Raw genomic sequence first — 19,659 nt, forward strand, 5'->3', positions numbered from 1 at the left:
AGAGAGAAGGATTTGGAGATAATTATTTTTAAACTGGAGTGTTCAAAAATTGCACAATATTGTTCAATCAAGTTATAAGTGCAATCACCCTAAAACAGAGAGAGGTGAAATGAGCAAAGGGCACCTGTGTGGGATGAGTAGGTCTGATTTCACTGGGGCACAGGGAGCCCTGGTTTCCCTCTTGGTTCCCTGGTGCTCTGGCAGAGAGCAATGCTGAAGATGAGCCAGCAGTCTAAACCTGAGCTCAGAGATAAAAATGTTCAGCAAAGTTCCCAAAAAAAGGAAGTAATTTTGAGGGGATTCATAATAAAAAAGGATAAATATAACACAATTCATTCTTTCTCAGCTTATCAGTGTCTTCTTTCAACAGCCCATGATGCCCAGAGTGAAGAAATGTCCAACAGCAGCTCCATCAGGCACTTCCTCCTGCTGGCATTGGCAGACACGCAGCAGCTGCAGCTCCTGCACTTCTGCCTCTTGCTGGGCATCTCCCTGGCTGCCCTCCTGGGCAACGGCCTCATCATCAGCGCCGTAGCCTGCAGCCACCACCTGCACACGCCCATGTTCTTCTTCCTGCTCAACCTGGCCCTCAGCGACCTGGGCATGATCTGCACCACTGTCCCCAAAGCCATGCACAATTCCCTCTGGCACACCAGGACCATCTCCTACTCAGGATGTGCTGCACAGGTATTTTTCTTTGTCTTTTTCATTGCATCAGAATTTGCATTTCTCACCATCATGTGCTACGACCGCTACATGTCCATCTGCAAACCCCTGCACTATGGGACCCTCCTGGGCAGCAGAGCTTGTGCCCACATGGCAGCAGCTGCCTGGGCCAGTGGCTTTCTCTTTGCTCTGCTGCACACAGCCAATACATTTTCCCTGCCCCTGTGCCATGGCAATGCCCTAGGCCAGTTCTTCTGTGAAGTACCCCAGATCCTCAAACTCTCCTGCTCACATTCCAGCTTAAGGGAAGTTGGGCTTCTTGTGGTCACTTTTTGTTTAGGTTTTGGTTGTTTTGTGTTCATGTTTTTTTCCTATGTGCAGATCTTCAGGGCTGTGCTGAGGATTCCCTCTGAGCAGGGACGGCACAAAGCCTTTTCCACCTGCCTCCCTCACCTGGCCGTGGTCTCCCTGTTCCTCAGCACTGACACATTTGCTCACCTGAAGTCCCCCTCCATCTCTTCCCCATCCCTGGATCTGGCAGTGTCAGTTCTGTACTCAGTGGTGCCTCCAGCCTTGAACCCCCTCATCTACAGCCTGAGGAACCAGCAACTCAAGGAATCTCTCAGGAAAGCTGTGACTGGCTGCTTTTCAGCCTTTTCATTGTCCCATAAGAGCCCTCACAGTGCTTTGCATTGGGAGCCACAAAGGAGCTGGAAACACACCCCTGCTTTGGCTCCTGCCATCTCTCAGAATTCTCTTTCCCTCAAGGGGCTTCAAGTGGGTCAGGTCCTGGGAAGGGACAGCAGGCCAGAGACCCAAATTAACCAAAGGGATATTCCAGACTGTATGGCACCAGTTCTGGTATAAAAGCTAAGGAAGGAGGAAGAATAAAGGGCATTTCCTATTCACAGTGTTTGTCTTCTTGATAAACCACTCCACCTGCTGAAGTTCTGCATCCTGGGAAGTGGCTGAACATCACTTGCTGACAGAAGAAGAGAATAAAATTATTGGGGTTTTCCTCATTGCTGGTGCCTGTAAAAACTTCCCCTTTTCCTATAGAAAACTGCCTTATCTCAGTCCACAATTTGTCTCCCATAACATTTTCTCTCCCCTGTGCAGCCAAGGAGGGGAGTGCTAGAGTGGCTTGGTAGGCACATGGATTCAGAAGAGGTAACCCACCAGAACAAGCTACAGAAGGCCTGCTTTCCTCTGTCAGCAGCTCTCAGTGCATATCATGAGAAGCCAAGTCTGCCCTTAAGTATATTTTAAATTGCTTTCTGCTTCTGATTCTGTTATAATAAAAGAAATGCTCTTATCCACCCCCTTCAATTTAATTATCCCTCCTGCTTGTGTGACCCAGACAAACTGTGTAAGAAGAGAGTCTCACATTGTATCTAGGTGAAATAAATGAATATGCAACCACTTTGTAAAAAAATTTATACTATTCTTATCACAGTAGGAATGAAGAGAAATGGGCAGAGTTTTGTGGCTGCCCCAGCTTTGGCATGGGCTCTGGGCCTGGAGCAGGAGCAGCTCTTGAGGGCCCCAAGGCCGGGGCTCTTGCGTTGCCCTGGGCAGATGGGACGGCAGCAGGGGCTGCAGAGCTCTCTGCACCGCAGGCAGAGGGGAGCAGGGCAGCCAGGGAGCCTCCTTTGGCCTTGGCCAAGCTCCTTCCCCCATGGCTGGGGCTGAGTTCTGTGGCAGCTGCAGCTGCTGCTATGCCCTTGCCAGGGGCTGAGGCTGTGGGGCAGTGGCCAGAGCAGCCTGGCCTGAGCAGAGCTGTGGGGCCAGAGACGGCTGGGCTGGGCTGGGGAGAGGCCCTTGGTGCTGCCCAGAGCTCAGGGCAGCTGGCAGAGCTTGCAGGGAGCTGGGCTGGGCTCAGAGAGCCTGGCCCAGAAACCATCAGTGTCCATCTCAGCCTGGCTGAGTGTGCAGGGGCAGGACTCAGGCCAGGCCTTGTGGGGCAGGGCCAGCGTCTGTGCAAGGCATTGCAAACAGGCAAGTGGCCCAGAGAGGAGGCTGCTCTGTGCCCTTGGATGCATGGACAGAGCAGGGAGGGGGCCCAGGACATTTGTCAGCGCCAGCCTCTGTCCCCATGTGTTGGCAGCCCTGGCTGCTGAGCCCAGCTTTGGCCTGGGCTGAGTTTGGCTGTGGCCCAGCTCCATCCTCCTGCGGGGCTCAGGGCCTGTTCCCGGCCATGGCCAGCCCTGGCTGCCTCTCTGCTGGCCCAGAGGCCGGCAGAGCCCAGGGCAGGGCTGTCTGTGCAGCCCCACAGGTGCCACGGGCTCTGCAGGAGCTGGCAGAGGCTGCCCAGCAGGGAGGCCATGGGGCACAGAATCCCAAGGCTGCTGTGGGCACCACGGCACAGGGGCCGTTCCCAGCCACAATGCTCCTGGCCTGGGCTGGGCCTGCACATGGGGCTGGGCCACCATGGCTGGGCCAGCACAGGGCCACAAAGGGGCCACGCAGCCACTGCCGGGGCTGACAGCAAGGCCAGGCACACACAAGCAATTGCTGAGCATGGCCTGTGCTGGCCAGGCCTGACTGTGCCAAAGGCAGAGCTCAGCTGCCCTTGGGGGCTGCAGCAACAGTCCAGAGCCCAAAGAGCCTCCATTGCTGTGCTGGAGACCAAGGCTGCAGGAGGGAAATGCAGGGCTGCTGTGGAATGGGGAGGGCATTGAATTCCAGCACACACCTCAGCTCTCTGATGATCCCAGCACCATGCTGGGCCCTGTTTCAGACTGGAACAGAGCAGATGTTGGTGGGACATGAGCCCTGCAGGGCTGGCAGGGACCTGCAGCTCTAAAGGTGCTCTGCTCTTCCTCAGGTGCTCTCGAAGAGATCCAACCCCAGCTGGGCACCTCAGGGCACAACTGGCACAACCTGTTCACAGGCACACAACTGATGTCTGCTTGGAAAGTGGCACAGGTGGTAATACCTGTTAGTTTCACAGAATCACAGAATCACAGAATCACAGAATTTCTAGGCTGGAAGAGACCTTTAAGATCATCGAGTCCAACCCATGTTCTAACACCTCAACTAGATCATGGCACCAAGTGCCACATCCAGTCTTCCCTTAAACACATCGAGGGATGGTGGCTCCATCACCTCCCTGAGTAGATGATTCCAGTATTTGACCACTCTTTCTGTGAAAAACTTCCTCCCTAATTCTAGCCTATATCTCCCTTGGCGCAGCTTGAGACTGTGTCCTCTTGTTCTGTCTTTTCTTGCCTAGAGAAAGAGACTGACCCCCAGCTCACCACAGCCATCCTTCAGGAAGTTGAAGAGGGTGATAAGGTCACCTCTGAGTCTCCTTTTCTCCAGGCTGAACAACCCCAGCTCCCTCAGTCTTTCTTCATATGGCTTGTGTTCCAAGCCCCTCACCAGCCTCGTTGCTCTCCTTTGGACACGCTCAAGCATCTGAACGTCCCTCCTAAACTGAGGGGCCCAGAACTGGACACAATACTCAAGGTGTGGCCTCACCAGTGCCATGTACAGGGGAAGGATGACCTCCCTGCTGCTGCCGGCCACACTATTCCTGATGCTGGCCAGGATGCCTTTGGCCTTCCTGGCCACCTGTGCACACTGCTGGCTCATGTTCAGCTGACAGTCAACCAGCAACCCCAGGTCCCTTTCCATCTGAGCACTGTCCAGCCACACTGGCCCCAGCCTATAATGTTGCAGGGCATTATTGTGGCCAAAGTGCAGGACTTGGCACTTGGACTTATTGAACCTCATCCCATTAGATTCTGCCCATCCATCCAACCATTTCAAGTCCCTCTGCAAAGCCCTCCGTCCCTCTAACAGATCGACATATGCTCCCAGCTTAGTATCATCTGCAAATTTGCTAATGAAAGACTCTAATTTCATGACATACAAACAAATCTTTATTATCTGGGTCATTTGAGTACTTTTAAGAATTGGCAGAGTTTTCCCACCAGGAACAGGAATTTCCTCGAGGTGTACTGATGGCAGGAGGAAAAATACTGATCTTCCCTTCTCCGGGTGTCACCAATATTTGGTTTATTACTTCGTCGCCCTTTTCCTTCAGGTGTTTTCAGCTCTTCTGTTGAAATGGCCATGTCTAAGGACATCTCTTCTTTTACAGCAGGTGGATCTATGTACTTCTACTGCTCTCTGATTTATTCCTCTAGATGCTCTCTGGTCATTCAAGGGCCTCTCAACTGACTGGCTTCATGCTTTGAGCTGGAAGAAATTGCCCAATATTTCTGAAGTTCAAATAAATATATAATAAATATCATCTTAATTGTGTTTTTATCTATCACAGAATTACCTTATGCCTTGTTTAAAACTGTTGCTGTACAGAAATCCCTTGGGGATGGGGGACATGTCAGAGGCTGCAGGGACATCACAGAGAGCTGTGATGGTTATTAAACTGTTCAAATGTCCAACTTGTGTTTGTTGGCAAGAAACCTTTCTGTGCCTCTGAGTGTCACCAGCCCCTGAGCCCAAAGAAGACAAACCTGATGAGTTGTGGCTCCCACTGCAGGGGCTGCACTTGGACCTTGGCTCTGCACAGGAGAGCTCTTCATCTCCTTTCTCTCTTTTCCTCCCACTGGGCATGGAGGGAGCTCCTGACTTCAGTGTGTGACTCATGTGTGCAAAGAGCAAATCTGGGCAGAACTGGGGCAGGAAGGGTTTGGGGGACCTTGGGATCTGTGCTGGGCACAGAAGGTGTTTTCCATTGCTCTGAGACTGTCGGCTGTGGAAACTGGATTCAATATCCAGCAGAGGAGTGACTTTTGCTTTTGATGGTGCTGAGCCTACCCTTGGCTTTGTTGGCTGACAAGAAATGAACATCCCTCTGTGTCTCGGGCAGCTGCTTCTCCAAGGAAAGCAGGTGGGAGTTGGAGCCAAGGAGCTGAAAGCTGCAGGTGCAGCCTGGGCTGGAGGGAGCTCAGATTTGCACAAGGCTGCTCTGAGTGCCAGGGCTTGGATGGGGAAAATGGTGGGGTGGGGGTAGGGACAGAGTCTGATTGATTGTCAGCTCTGAAGGGTCTTGATTTTCATATCTATTCAAACTGCATGAGGAGGTACATGGATTCAGTGTCAATTGGAGATTGATGTTTACAGAGGAAACAAGAAAAACCTAAACAGGACCTAAAAAATCTTTTCTCACTGTCCTTTAAAATAGATCATATTCAGTTGAATGCACTTCTGAAATCTCTCTTATTAACCACACAAGATTTAGAAACTGAAGTCAAATTATCCCCAGAGGCTTCGCTTCTTAAGCTGTTCTGGATTTAATGAGCCCTGGGGGCACTGAATTCCTGCACTGAAGAGCTGAAGGCTGAACAAGCCTCTGGAGCCGTACTTAGATTCAGTGTCAATTGGAGATTGCACATATCAATGAATTAACAGGAAAAAAAAACTAAGGAGGACCTAAAAAAAATGTTTTGTGACTGTCTTTTTAAATATATTGCATTCACTTTAGATGTACTACTGAGATCTGTCCAATTAACCACAAGAGACTTGAAAATTAAAATCAAATTATTCCCAGAGGCTTGGCTTGTTAAGGTGTTCTGAATGGTAATGAGCACTGGGACACTGAATTCCTGCACTGAAGAGCTGAAGGCTGAACAAGCCTCTGCAGCAGGAAAATTCAGCAGCAGCCTCCAAGGTGCTGAGGATGTCAGCAGCCCCCACTGAGGCCATCCCTGCCCAGAGACCATGGGGGAATGGGCAAACAAGGAGAGCGTCCCTGGGGCTGGGGCAGCACAACTCAGAGGCAGCAGCGGCTCCAGCTGGGAAATGGAGTGTGGAATGGGGCTGGGAAAGCCCTGCCTGGGCTGTGCCAAGCAGAACACACAAGCCCTGACCCCCACCCCCGAAACAATTCTATCAAACAAAGCGCCCTTGATGCCTCAGGCTCTCCCTGGCACAGCTCCCAGCACGGCAGTCTGCCCTTGTGCCCGAGCCCTTCCCTGTCCTGGGGCTGGCCTGGAGCTTTTCCTGCAGCAGGACCTGCCCTGCTCATGGCACAGGAAAGGCAGTTCCTGCTGGAGCAGGAGGCTCTGCCTGCAATGGGCTCCAACAGCTCCAGCAAGGCCCTGTTTGCAAAGCCCCCAGTGGGAAATGAAGGAGGGGATCACGCTGCTTTTGGGGTGAATCATGCTGAAACCAGCCTGACTCCTCCATCCCAAATTTCAGTTTCCTCAGAGGGAATTGAAGCTGTGGCAGAGCTGGAAAAATCCCCAGACAAAGGAACAACCAAGTGACACCACTGAGAGCTTCTGCAGAGCTGCTGAGCTGGCTCAGCCTGGGCACATCTGACTGACAGGGCAGCACCTCAGACGGGAAAAGCCCCATCCCAAATATTAATGGCAGCATCTCCTGACATTTCCCTTCTTGGGGGAGGTGGGGATTCCTCCCTGCAGTGGGGACACCCCTCAAGGTCACTGCTCCTGGCTGAGCCAAAGGGACTTGCCCACAGTCAATGGTCTGCAGGACTGACATCAATCTCTGCTTAATTACAGATTTTGCTTTAATACAGTTGCTTTGAAATAATTTCTTAGTGCTCTATATAATATATTATACATCTCTTAAATCGTGGTTAAATATTTCTGATTTAGACTATTTTCTCTAATAATTACCATAATAGATAATACATATTTACATAAATATATCTGGTTTGCCATCCCTAATCCTGTGGGACAAATTCTACAAAGGTTTATTTCCCACTTTATAATTCTTTACACACAAACTCTTGAAAAGTCTGCAGCTGGGATTGGAAACAGCTGCTCCAATGTGGCTCTCCCAGAAGGAGTTTAGAAAGCCTGGACATCCTTGGGGGTATTTGGGGATCTGTGGGGCCTATTGGGGCTCCTTTCTGCACCTCGTGACCCAACAGGAACTTCTGTAATAAACTTTGACTGAAGCTTCCACTGTGCCCATGACAGAAACCCCTGTGAGTGTCTGGGACATCCCAGCTCTTTGGCAGCCTGGGGACTCCTGGGATGTCACCGTGGAGCCCCCGTGAGTACCTGTGACAGATCGGTGCCTTTGCAGCCCAAGGTCCCCTGGGATGTCACTGCGGAATGGCTGTGACTGCCTCTGACCACAGGGCTCTTTACCATCCCCAGAAAGCCCTGGGAGGTCTCCATGGGGCCCCTGTCTGTGCCTGTGACATTCCAACTCTGGAACAGCCTGGAGACTTTTGGAAAGTCCCCAGGGAACCCCTCTGAGGGCCTATGAAAAATCTGATCCCAAACAGGCAACCATCACCAACTAGGCGTGTTGCTATGGTCAGTTTTCGTGGCAACCATCACCAGCCCCCTGTTGCTGTGGTCAGTTTCCATGGCAACCATCCCCAGCCCCCTGTTGCTATGCTCAGTCCCTTGGCAGCTCCATGGAGACCCCATGCCAGGGGTGGTTGCCATGGACACCAGCTTAGGCCTGAAGCCACAGCCCGTTGCCATGCCAACCATTGGCAGCCCCATCCCCAGGCTCATGGGATCCCAGAACCACAGAATCGGCTGAGCTGGGAGGGACCCATCAGGATCCTCCAGTCCAACTGCTGGCCCTGCACAGGACACCCCAACAATGCCAGCCTGGGCCTGGCAGCGCTGTCCAAACGCTGCTGCAGCTCAGAGAGCCCTGGAGCTGGGACCCTTCCCTGGGGAGCCTGGGCAGGGCCCCAGCAGCCTCTGGGCAAAAACCTTTTCCTGACATCCAACCTGAGCCTGCCCCAACTCAGCTGCAGCCGTTCCCTCCACTCCTGTCCCTGGGCACCAGAGGGAAGAGGTTCCCACAGCCCCAGCCAGGGACCCGCTCCCAAGGCTCTTGCCATGGCCACCAGGGCTGGGACCAGCTGGGATGCTCGGTTTCCAGGGGCCAGGGTGCAGGAATGGGATTCCCCAATTTCCTGCCCCCGCTAAAACCGCGCTGCCCTTGCTGCCCTCCCACTTCCCATGGAAAGCACAAAAGGCAAAGATCCCAGGCTGGGATAAGAACAATTTACTGGGAACAACAATGAGATAAGGAACCAACAGAAACAGAAATGTTATTGATAACAGAAGGGATTAGAAAAACTGTTTACTGTTTATGTTAGAGAAAACTAATATATCAACAACAGACTCTTCCTGGCCATGCATTTCCCCTGCCTGGAAAGGCCACACTTCTCCTCAGGGAGAGAGAGAAGGGTCCCTTTCCTGCCCCTGGCAATGTTCTGAGATGCGAGTGAATGTATTGACATGGCCATGGCCACAGCTTCATGTTCTTCCATCCCACATCATGTCTTTAGCAAGGGCAGGAAAAGGGACAGGTGTCTTCACAGCATAGACCACAGAGAAACTGGATCACCAGGGATCTTCCCAATGTGGGTTCTCCCATGGGGGATGAAGCTGGAGTGGTGGATGAAGCTGCTCCTGCATTTGTGCTATTTGCAGGGATCCCTTACTGGTGGCTCTGTTGGTGTCTGGTCAAGTGAGAGCTGCTGGTGAAGCTTTTCCCACACTGGGGACACTCATAGGGCCTCTCCCCAGTGTGGATGCGCCGGTGGATGATGAGGGAGGAGTTGTGCTTGAAGCCCTTCCTGCACTCAGGGCAGAGGAAGGGCCTCTCCTCGGTGTGAATCCGCTCATGCAGGAGGAGATGGGAACTGGTCTGAAACCTCTTCCCACATGTGGCGCACTGGTAGGGCCTCTCCCCAGTGTGGATGTGCCGATGCTTGATGAGGGTGGAGTTGCGCTTGAAGCCCTTCCCGCACTCAGGGCAGAGGAAGGGCCTCTCCTCGGTGTGAATCCGCTGGTGGCGGAGGAGATTGGAGCTGGTCTGAAGCCTCATCCCACACTGGGTACACTCGTAGGGCTTCTCTCCAGTGTGGATGCGTTGGTGGGTCAAAAGGGCAGATCTGTAGCTGAAGCCCTTCCCACACTCATAGGGCCATTCCCCTGTGTGCATGTGTTGGTGGCTGATCAGCTGCTGTCTCTGCCTAAAGCTCTTCCCACACTGCAAGCAGCTGTGGGGATTCTCCCTATCATGAAGCTGCTCATGGAACACCAGCTCTGAACTCTGGCTGAAGCTCTGTCCACCTTCCTGGCTCAGGGTGGGTCTTTCTTCTTCAGAGCACCCTGGACTGGGTTTGGAGCGCCTCCTCATGGGGGATGTCCGAGGTTTTTCTTCCCTGTTGGATTCCTGTGTGTTAGAATCCCTCAAAACGGCCTCCTTCATGAGGTTCTGCCATGCAGATTTTTCCTCCCTGGTCTCTATCCTCAGTTCCTTCCCTGGGGAAGGAAGGACAAAGACAGGATGGGATTTGCCTTCATGCCACAGGGAAGGGGAAGGAGATCCCTCCAGTACATCCCTGGCAGGACGGGGTTGGCAGCAGGGGTGTCCTGCAGCAGTGGGCTGTGCTGGGCTGGGAGATAGAGCAGGAGAGAGGGGGAAAGGGGCACTGACTTCCTCCTCACCTATCTGGGTATCCCAGGGATCCTTCCTCTTCCTCACAGCCTCCTTCTCCATCCAGTCAAGGTTTGGGAATGGGAAATCCCGTTCTGGGAAGAAAACAAAGGGTGCGCACATTGTCTTTTGTACTGGTTTGAAGGCAAACTTGGGGAGGGTCTAAACCAGAATTACAATTTAAAAGAAAACTAAGATCAAGGCAATGATATAGAAACACTGCCTTAAACTGACAGAGTCAGGATATAACCTTACACCCTTTTGTTCAGGGTGATGGCAGCAGTCCCAGTAAATGGTAGTTGCAGTCCTGTTGGAGTGATGAAGGTGATTCTGTTGAAGCAGTGATGCTGTAGAAGAGTCTGGTCTTCCTCTGGAGGTCCAGTGGTGGCTTTGGAGGTCTTGTCCTCTGGCAATCCAGTAGGCAAGCTGCTCCTGGAGTAGCAAAGTGTCAGCTTATATCCAGGTAGGAATGCTTGGATCCTCCCCCTGGGCGGAGCATTCCACAATGGGATGATGGAATTTTATGAGTCCTGCAGTGACACTCAATGGCCCATTCACAGAAGATATCTCCCCTGCAGAGCGTTATCAGGGCTGAATCATGGAAGAGATAAAGAACACTGCCGCACCTGTTTATAACAGTTGCTGAAGGTGGGGATTGAAAACATGCATTTGGTTACATCTTGCATGGCAGCCTGAAACAGTGGGGTAATCCCTGCTCAGGGGGTGAACACCACCCCCCTTACCCAAACTGGCTCAGCTGTAAAACCCACACCCTGGGAAGGGCACACACACAGGGGACAATATCACACTTACCTTGCCCCAGGGGAAGGCTCTTTTTCCTGTCATTCCCTTCCTGTCCCCCCTTTTCTATCCCATTTACTGTTCAATTAAATTCATTTTGGGTTTGGTCTCATTATCACCTCAATTGGGGCAGAGGAATCTCTCTAACACTTTTCTTAACCAGACTCACCAGACTGTGAAATTATTTTGACCCAGTGAGTTTAGGCACTGTTCTCTGACCCCAAGTGCCTTTGACAACAGCATGGTTCCCTCCTCTGAGGAGGTTGTGGTTCTCTCTGGAGGAACTCTTTGAAATAGGGCTGCAGCATCCTCTGAGTGACTTATGGGAGAACCGATGAGGTAAATCGCCTTTGTGGGCCCGGAGTGTAAAGAAAATATTTTGTTGTCCTTCTATTACAGCGACCTGATGAAGGTCTTCAGGATGAGAGAAGTGGACAAGAATCTTGGTTCATGATCAGAAGGCTGGATTTATTGATATATGATATATAATACATTATAATTATACTAAAAGCAATAAAGAGAAAAGTTGCAGAGGCTTGCTAAGCTAAGAATAGAAAGAAAAGATTGAATAACAAAGTTCTGTGTCCAGCAGAAAGCAAGGACCAACTCTCCCGTGAGTGGTCAGCAAATCCAAACACTCACAGAAGACCAATCACAGATGCTCCTGTTACATTCCACATCAGCAGATAATTGTTGTTTGCATTTTTCTTCTAGGGCCCCAGCTTCCCAGAAAGGACAAATCCCAAAAGAGAGGATTTTATGAAAAAAAATGTCTGCGACATCCTTCCTTGAAATGTTTTTTAAAATCACAGCAGGAAAGGGAGCAAATTATACCAGCGAGACTGACAAGGTTCATTCACCCCATGGTGAGGAACACAAGGCTGCTAAAAGTCCTACAAGAAGCTCAGCTCAAGTAGCTAAATTCCCAAATAACACCTGAATTCCCAGGCTTGAGTGCTTTGCGAAATGTGAGAATCATTTTCCTCTTCATTCCTGTCGCCTTTGTGACAGCTACAAAGAGTTTCCTTTCCTTTTAATGATATCTCTATTGGGCTGAATTTACACTTTTGTCAAAATGTGCTAGCAGCTGAGCTGGAGCTGTGCAGGAACCAGTGGAACTTGGAATTGCCACAAAATTGCTTGTACTGTCCGTTTATTATTGTTTGGGATTTGTTTGCATTTCCATCACATCTGACTTGTGGGAAAATCAAATATTCATCAAAGTGATTTATGCAGAGTCAAGTTTGATTTCTGCCAAATTATTTTGTCCAGTACCCATAGGATGCTTGAGGGGTCTCTGTGCCTCTCGCCTTGGGGGATGCTTGGCAGGGGTTTGGGGGGGTTGTCCCTGTCCCTGTCACCACAGGCCATTCCCCAGGGGGTCTCCATTATTCTCACCCAGAGAATGCCTGGGGGGTTTCCCTCCCACTCACCCCTGTGCCAGGGGATGCTCGGGGCTCTCTGTCCCCTCGCCCTGGGGGATGCTCAGGGGGTCTCCATCCCTCTGGCCTCAGGCAATGCCTGTGCAGGGCTGGGGACCAGGGGCTCTGTGTCCCTCTCACCGCTGAGGCTGCTCGGGGCTGGGGGGGCTCTCCGACCTTCTCACCCCTGCGGAGATCGGGGCAGTCTCTGTCCCTCTCAGCCCTGCTGTGACCCCACCCAAACATCATCGGGGTCAGAGGGACAGAGACACCCCCAAACCCCCAGAAGGGCTGAACCTGGGATTTGGTTTGGGGCTGAGTATTTAGGAAAAGGCTGGAATTGGGGCTGGGTTGGAGTTGGGGCTGAGATTTGGATTACAGCTGGGATTGGGGTTCAGGCTGGACATGGGATTGGCTTTAGGGCTGGGGTTGGGATTGGGTCTAGGGCTAGACAAATCTGGCACTGGGATGAAATTAAATACAGAACTGTGAGTGTGTCTATACGTTGAGTGAGACTGAGACCAGGATCAGGGTCAGGTTTGGGACTGAGCTCACCCAGAGCGGGACAGGGGGGATGTTACGGTGGGAAGGTTTGGGGAAAATCCTTGTTGGGGGAAAAACAAGCTGCGAATGCTTTGGGTTGGGGATTCCTCCCACCCACGTCCATTTCTAGAAGTCACCTGATGTCCAAAAATCAAGAGGGAATCAAAAAAACCCACCAGGAATTTCCCATTTCCAGTCTCATTCCTCTTGGTTTATGGTTGGTCCCCCATCTCAGGGCTGCTGGGGATCCCATGGGTCCTGGGGATCCCTCCTCTCCACGTTCCTGCTTTTGGATTTGGGAGGTTCTGGGGTCCCAAGGTCCCCCTCTCCAGCCTCCCCTCAGTCCAGCCACTTGGGGTTCCCCCTTCTTTCCACCACCCTGTTCTGGTTTAGGGCAAATCCGGTTGAAATCCTCCAAAAGGAGTTTCCTCTAGGATGCCAATTCAGCAGCCCCACCCTCAGCCAGTCCGGGAAAATATTTCCGGGGAGAAAAGTGGAAATAATCTTTATTCTACAGGCAAAGCATTCACCAGCACAAAAATTGAACAATATTAAGCAATAAAACCTCCTGCTGCTCCAAAATAGATGACAAACTCCGGAAGTCCCTCCTTGGGTTCTATCTCCGGGCACTCAGTGTCTTATCAGTGCCTTATCAGTCTCTTAGCAGTCTATTATCAGTCTCTTATCAGTCCATCCAGCGCTGGAAATGCCTCAGCACAGGTCCGTCCCAGTGGGCTTCAGGGAGGAGCTGCCAGTGGTGTGCTGGTTGTTCAGTCCAGAGCAGGTTTAAACAGCTCCAAAGAAAAAGAAAAACCACAGTCCAGGGAAATTCTCTGCCTCAGCGAGCTAAAAACTGACTAAAAGCAAAGGAGAGCTCTGTCCTGCTCTCTGTCCATCCAGCACCTGGAATGTAGAGGAGTGGGTGCAGTACCTGAAAACAAACTGCGGCTTCTTCCTCCTCCTCTTCGCACCCAGAACCAGCCTTAAAGGCGCAGAACTCATTTCTGGGCTAAACAGAACAATGGGAGTACGAGCATCATGAAGTCACCCCAGGACACCCCTGTCAGGGTCAGGGGGTCCCGTCCCCGCCTCATCTCCGGGCTGCCGGGGGTCCCCCAGCTCCGGTATCGCCCCTTTCCCTCTCCCCGCCCCGGGGGTCCCCGGTTCCACAGCCCCGGCTCTCACGGGGAGCCCCAAAACCAATGTCCCGCCCCGTCGCTACCGGGCCATCCCCACGTGGACCCCCCGGGACCCTCCCGAGGGGCGATCGCGGCTCCTCTCCCCCCGAAAAAGCTCCTCTTGGGGAGCCCGGAGATATCCGGGACTCGAGTCCGGGATCTGTCGGCTCCGAATACTCTCCAAAAAATCCTCCCGGAGACCCCTGGCTGGAGCCGGGGCGAGCTCGGCCTCCGCCCTCCCCTGCGGCTCGGGGCTGGGGGCGATGCTCCCGGGGCAGGGGGTGCTGCAGGCTCGGCGCGCGGGCGCTGCGAGCGCCGCGATTCTCCCGCTCCCGCTCCATCTCCTCCTCTTCCTCCCGCACTTCCTCCGCTCCCAGCCCGGACCCCCCTTTCCCACCGCTCTTCCCCGCGGCCCCGCAGCACCGGCTGCTGGGTGGGGGAGCCCCCGATCGACCCCAGGGCTGGGCAGGGGGCTCGGGGACCCCCGGGGCGGATCCGTCCCCCCGGCCCGAGCCCCGAATTCCGCTCCGGGGCCGCTGGGCTCTGCGGGGCCGCCTAGCAACCGGTGAGTCATCGGACAGAAAAGCTCTGGTTGGCTGGAAATTGTTTATCGCGTCTTCTGATTGGCTGGAATTGTAAAAGGCGCTACGCCCTGCGGGTGTTCTGGGGGCTGCGGAGTCCAGGCGGGAGCCTTTTCCCGTTTCTTTTTGTTCTCTGATACCTCTTCCCGATTTCTTTCTCTCCCTTTCTCCTCCCCATTTCTTGTTCCGTTCAGTCCACGCTCAATAATCGTCGGTTGCTTTCCCACGCTCTCATTCGCTCCTTCACTGGGGCAGAGGTGTCTCTCCCTCGCGGGGTCGTACTCCATGGACAGGGTCCCTTCCCACCCCAGTCCTTCCAGGACTCGCTTCTATTTCCTCCCTCCCTCTGCTTCCAGAGGGGAAGGTGTTGGAAAATGTCCATCCACGCCACCTTTGCTGTGTGCTCTGGGAGCCCACAGAGCTGCTGGATCTTCTCCCCTTGGGAGAGAAGCTCCTTGGGAGGCACGGCAGGAGCAGCACCCTGGGAGCCTCGGGAATGCCCCTCTGGGATCCACGGCACACACTGCCAGGTCTGGAATTCCAGTTCTCAGCTATGAAAAGATTTTCCTGCCCTTGAGGGCAAAGCTGTCAAGAAGGAGCCAAAAGCCAGGTGGAGCAAGATCTTAAAGTGGCATTTCACTGCGAGCCTTCATAACTTCACCCATGGTTGTTGTAGCTCCTGAATTGGGAATTAAATCCGGGCAGGGTCTTTGGTGTGAGCTGCCCTGAGTCAAGGGAGACACTGAGAGAGAAACAGAGCAGGCAAAGAGAGGCAGGAGAGAAAGGAGGGCACAAACACAGTCAGCTGAGAAGGTGGCACTCTGAAAACAGACCAGAACTGACTGAAAAGGAATATTAACAGAAAGGAATAACTTTGCACCTTTTATTTACTATCAAAATACAATTTCTTCCCCTTCTCACAAACCTCTTGCCAGTGTCATTCAGCAGGGCTGTCAGAAAGTCCTTCATTCTGGGTGGATGTTCCAGGCTGCAGCCACAAGGAAAGAGGGAATGGGGATTTTCGTGCTCCTGGGGAGTATGACATCCTCAGCTGAGGAGAGGAGGAGGCACCAGAAGAAAAGGGCAGCTGGGCTTCACCCTTCTACAGGAAAAACGGGGCGGGGAAATCCCTCATCCTGTCTGTAGCTGCTCCCACAGGGATGTGAGGGCTGATCCCAGAGCCCCAAGGGTCACAGTCAGGGCTGCCCTCAGGGAATGCTCGCCTGATATTGCGGGGCAGCGTGGGAGCACCTGGATCTTGGGGCACCCAGCTGCTCCCCATGTTTGGAGGTGCCTGAGGAGGGCTGGGACGATGCCAGGGACATCCTGCAGTGACAGCCCCTCTGTCCCGCTCTGGGTGAGCTCAGTCCCAAACCTGACCCTGATCCTGGTCTCAATCTCACTCCATGTTTAGACACACTCACAGTTCTGTATTTAATCACATCCCAATTCCAAACTTGTCTAGCCTTAGACCCAATCCCAACCCCAGCCCTAAAGCCAATCCCATGTCTAGCCTTAACCCCAATCCCAGCTCTAATCCAAACCTCAGCCCCAACTCCAATCCCAGCTCCAATTCCAGCCCCTTCCTAAATCCTCAGCCCCAAACCAAATCCCAGGTTCAGCCCTTCTGGGGGTTTGGGGGTGTCTCTGTCCCTCTGACCCCGATGATGTTTGGGTGGGGTCACAGCAGGGCTGAGAGGGACAGAGACTGCCCCGATCTCCGCAGGGGTGAGAAGGTCGGAGAGCCCCCCCAGCCCCGAGCAGCCTCAGCGGTGAGAGGGACACAGAGCCCCTGGTCCCCAGCCCTGCACAGGCATTGCCTGAGGCCAGAGGGATGGAGACCCCCCGAGCATCCCCCAGGGTGAGGGGACAGAGACCCCTGAGCATCCCCTGGGCTGAGAGGGACAGAGACTGCCCTGATCATCCCCTGGCACAGGGGTGAGAGGGAGGGAGAACCCCCAGGCATTCCCTGGGTGAAAATGATGGAGACACCCTGGGGAATGGCCTGGGGTGACAGGGACCAGGACAATCTCCTAGGGACTGGCCTGGGGTGACAGGGACAATGCCTCCAAACCCCTGCCAAGCATCCCCCAGGGTGAGAGGCACAGAGACCCCTCGAGCATCCCATAGGCACTGGACAAAATAATTTGGCAGAAATCAAACTTGACTCTGCATAAATCACTTTGATGAATATTTGATTTTCCCACAAGTCAGATGTGATGAAAGTGCAAACAAATCCCAAACATTAATAAACGGACAGTACAAGCAATTTTGTGGCAATTCCAAGTTCCACTGGTTCCTTCAAGGCTCCAGCTCAGCTGCTAGCACATTCTGAAAAAAGTGTAAATTCAGCCCAATAGAGATATCATTAAAAGGAAAGGAAACTCTTTGTAGCTGTCACAAAGGTGACAGGGATGAAGAGGAAAATGATTCTCACATTTTGCAAAGCACCGAAGCCTGGGAATTCAGGAGTTATTTGAGAATTTAGCTACTTGAGCTGAGCTTCTTGTAGGACTTTTAGCAGCCTTGTGTTCCTCACCATGGGGAGAATGAACCTTGTCAGTCTCGCTGGTATAATTTGCTCCCTTTCCTGCTGTGATTTTAAAAAACATTTCAAGGAAGGATGTCGCAGACATTTTTTCATAAAATCCTCTCTTTTAGGATTAGTCCTTTCTGGGAAGCTGGGTCTCAGAAGAAAAATGCAAACAATAATTATCTGCTGATGTGGAATGTAACAGGAGCATCTGTGATTGGTCTTCAGTGAGTGTTTGGATTTGCTGACCGCTCACGGGAGAGTTGGTCCTTGCTTTCTGCTGGACACAGAACTTGGTTATTCATTCTTTTCTTTTCTTTCTATTCTTAGCTTAGCAAGCCTCTGCAACTTTTCTCTTTATTCCTTTTAGTATAGTTATAATGTATTATATATCATATATCAATAAATCCAGCCTTCTGATCATGAACCAAGATTCTCGTCCACTTCTCTCACCTTGAAGACCTTCATCAGGTCGCTGTAATAGAAGGACAACAAAATATTTTCTTTACACTCCGGGCCCACAAAGGCGATTTGCCTCATCGGTTCCCCCATAATTCACTCAGAGGAAGCTGCAGCCCAGTTTCAAAGAGTTCCTCCAGAGAGAACCACAACCTCCTCAGAGGAGGGAACCATGCTGTTGTCAAAGGCACTTGGGGTCAGAGAACAGTGCCTAAACTCACTGGGCCAAAATAATTTCACAGTCTGGTGAGTCTGGTTAAGAAAAGTGTTAGAGAGATTCCTCTGCCCCAATTAAGGTGATAATGAGACCAAACCCAAATGAATTTAATTGAACAGTAAATGGGATAGAAAAGGGGGGACAGGAAGGGAATGCCAGGAAAAAGAGCCCTCCCCTGGGGCAGGGTAAGTGTGAAATTGTCTCGTGTGTGTGTGCCCTTCCCAGGGTGGGGGTTTTACTGCTGAGCCAGTTTGGGTAAGGGGGGTGGTGTTCACCCCCTGAGCAGGGATTACCCCACTGTTTCAGGCTGCCATGCAAGATGTAACCAAATGCATGTTTTCAATCCCCACCTTCAGCAACTGTTATAAACAGGTGGGGCATTGTTCTTTATCTCTTCCATGATTCAGCCCTGATAACGCCCTGCAGGGGAGATATCTTCTGTGAATGGGCCATTGAGTGTCACTGTAGGACTGATAAAATTCCATCCTCCCATTGTGGGATGCTCCGCCCATGGGGAGGATCCAAGCATTCCTACCTGGATATAAGCTGACACTTTGCTACACCAGGAGCAGCTTGCCTACTGGATTGCCAGAGGACAAGAGCTCCAAAACCACCAGTGGACCTCCAAAGGAAGACCAGACCCTTCTACAGGGTCACTGCTTCGACAGAATCACCTTCATCACTTCAACAGGACTGCAACCACCATTTACTGGGACTGCTGCCACCATCCTGAGCAACAGGGTGTCAGGTAATATCCTGATTCTGTCAGTTTACGGCAGCGTTTCTGTATCATTGCCTTGATCTTAGTTTTCTTTTAAATTGTAATTCTGGTTTAGACCCTCCCCAGGTTTGCCTGCAAACCAGTAAAAAAGACAATGTGCGCACCCTTTGTTTTCTTCCCAGAACGGGATTTCCCATTCGCAGACCTTGATTGGACGGAGAAGGAGGCTGTGAGGAAGAGGAAGGAGCCCCGGGACACCCAGATAGGTGAGCAGGAAGTCAGTTCCTCTTTCCCCCTCTCTCCTGCTCTATCTCCCAGCCCAGCACTGCAGGACAACCCTGCTGCCAACTCCATCCTACCGGGGATGCAATGGGGGGATCTCCTTCCCCTTCCCTCTTGCATGGAGCCAAATCCCATCCTCTCCTTGTCCTTCCTCCCCCAGACGAGGAGATGAGCATGGAGACTAGAGAGGACAAATCCCCACGGAAGAACCTCCTGGAAGAGGCCGTTATGAGTGACTCCAGGGCATAGGAATCCAATGGGGAGGAAAATCCCCAGACATTCCACAGGAGGAGGGGCTGCAAACCCAGCTCAGAGTGCTCTGAAGAAGAAAGACCCACCCTGAGCCAGGAAGGTGGGCAGAGCTTCAGCCAGCGCTCAGAGCTGGTGGCCCATGAGCAGCTTCATGATGGGGAGAAGCCCCACAAGGGCTTGCAGTGCAGGAAGAGCTTCAGGCAGAGCAACCACCTGATCAGCCACCAGATGATCCACACCGAGGAATGGCTCTATGAGTGTGGGGAGTGTGGGAAGGGCTTCAGATACAGATCCAACCTTGTGACCTGAAGCCCCAAACTGCCTTTCCAATCACCATTTTGCTAATGCACAAAACGTAATCTTGTTTTCAGTGGTACCTATAGGGCATTATTGATCAAAATGTTTAGGCAGCGCCACAAACTGAAAATCAATCCTAAACAGTCCTATCCCATTCCACGGTTAGCTACTCACGCGACCCCTAACGCTGGAGCCATATCCCATATCACCGGCGGGTGGTCTCACGGGGGTTCGCCCCATCCACATTCAGGAATTGCTGATGATGCTGTGCGCCAGGTTACTCATTAA

General features: G+C 52.3%; 1 protein-coding gene across 1 annotated transcript; it reads left to right on the forward strand.

Moving 5' to 3' along the window:
* Positions 1 to 393: 393 nt before the first annotated feature.
* Positions 394 to 19,071, forward strand: LOC141729584 (olfactory receptor 14C36-like). The gene is made up of 3 exons (XM_074544286.1): positions 394 to 1,348; positions 18,723 to 18,806; positions 18,983 to 19,071. The coding sequence occupies exons 1-3, from the start codon at positions 394 to 396 to the stop codon at positions 19,069 to 19,071; spliced, it is 1,128 nt and encodes a 375-aa protein (XP_074400387.1).
* Positions 19,072 to 19,659: the final 588 nt, after the last annotated feature.

The sequence above is a fragment of the Zonotrichia albicollis genome, chromosome 7 (genome assembly GCF_047830755.1).
Source record: "Zonotrichia albicollis isolate bZonAlb1 chromosome 7, bZonAlb1.hap1, whole genome shotgun sequence".
Lineage (NCBI taxonomy): Eukaryota > Metazoa > Chordata > Aves > Passeriformes > Passerellidae > Zonotrichia > Zonotrichia albicollis.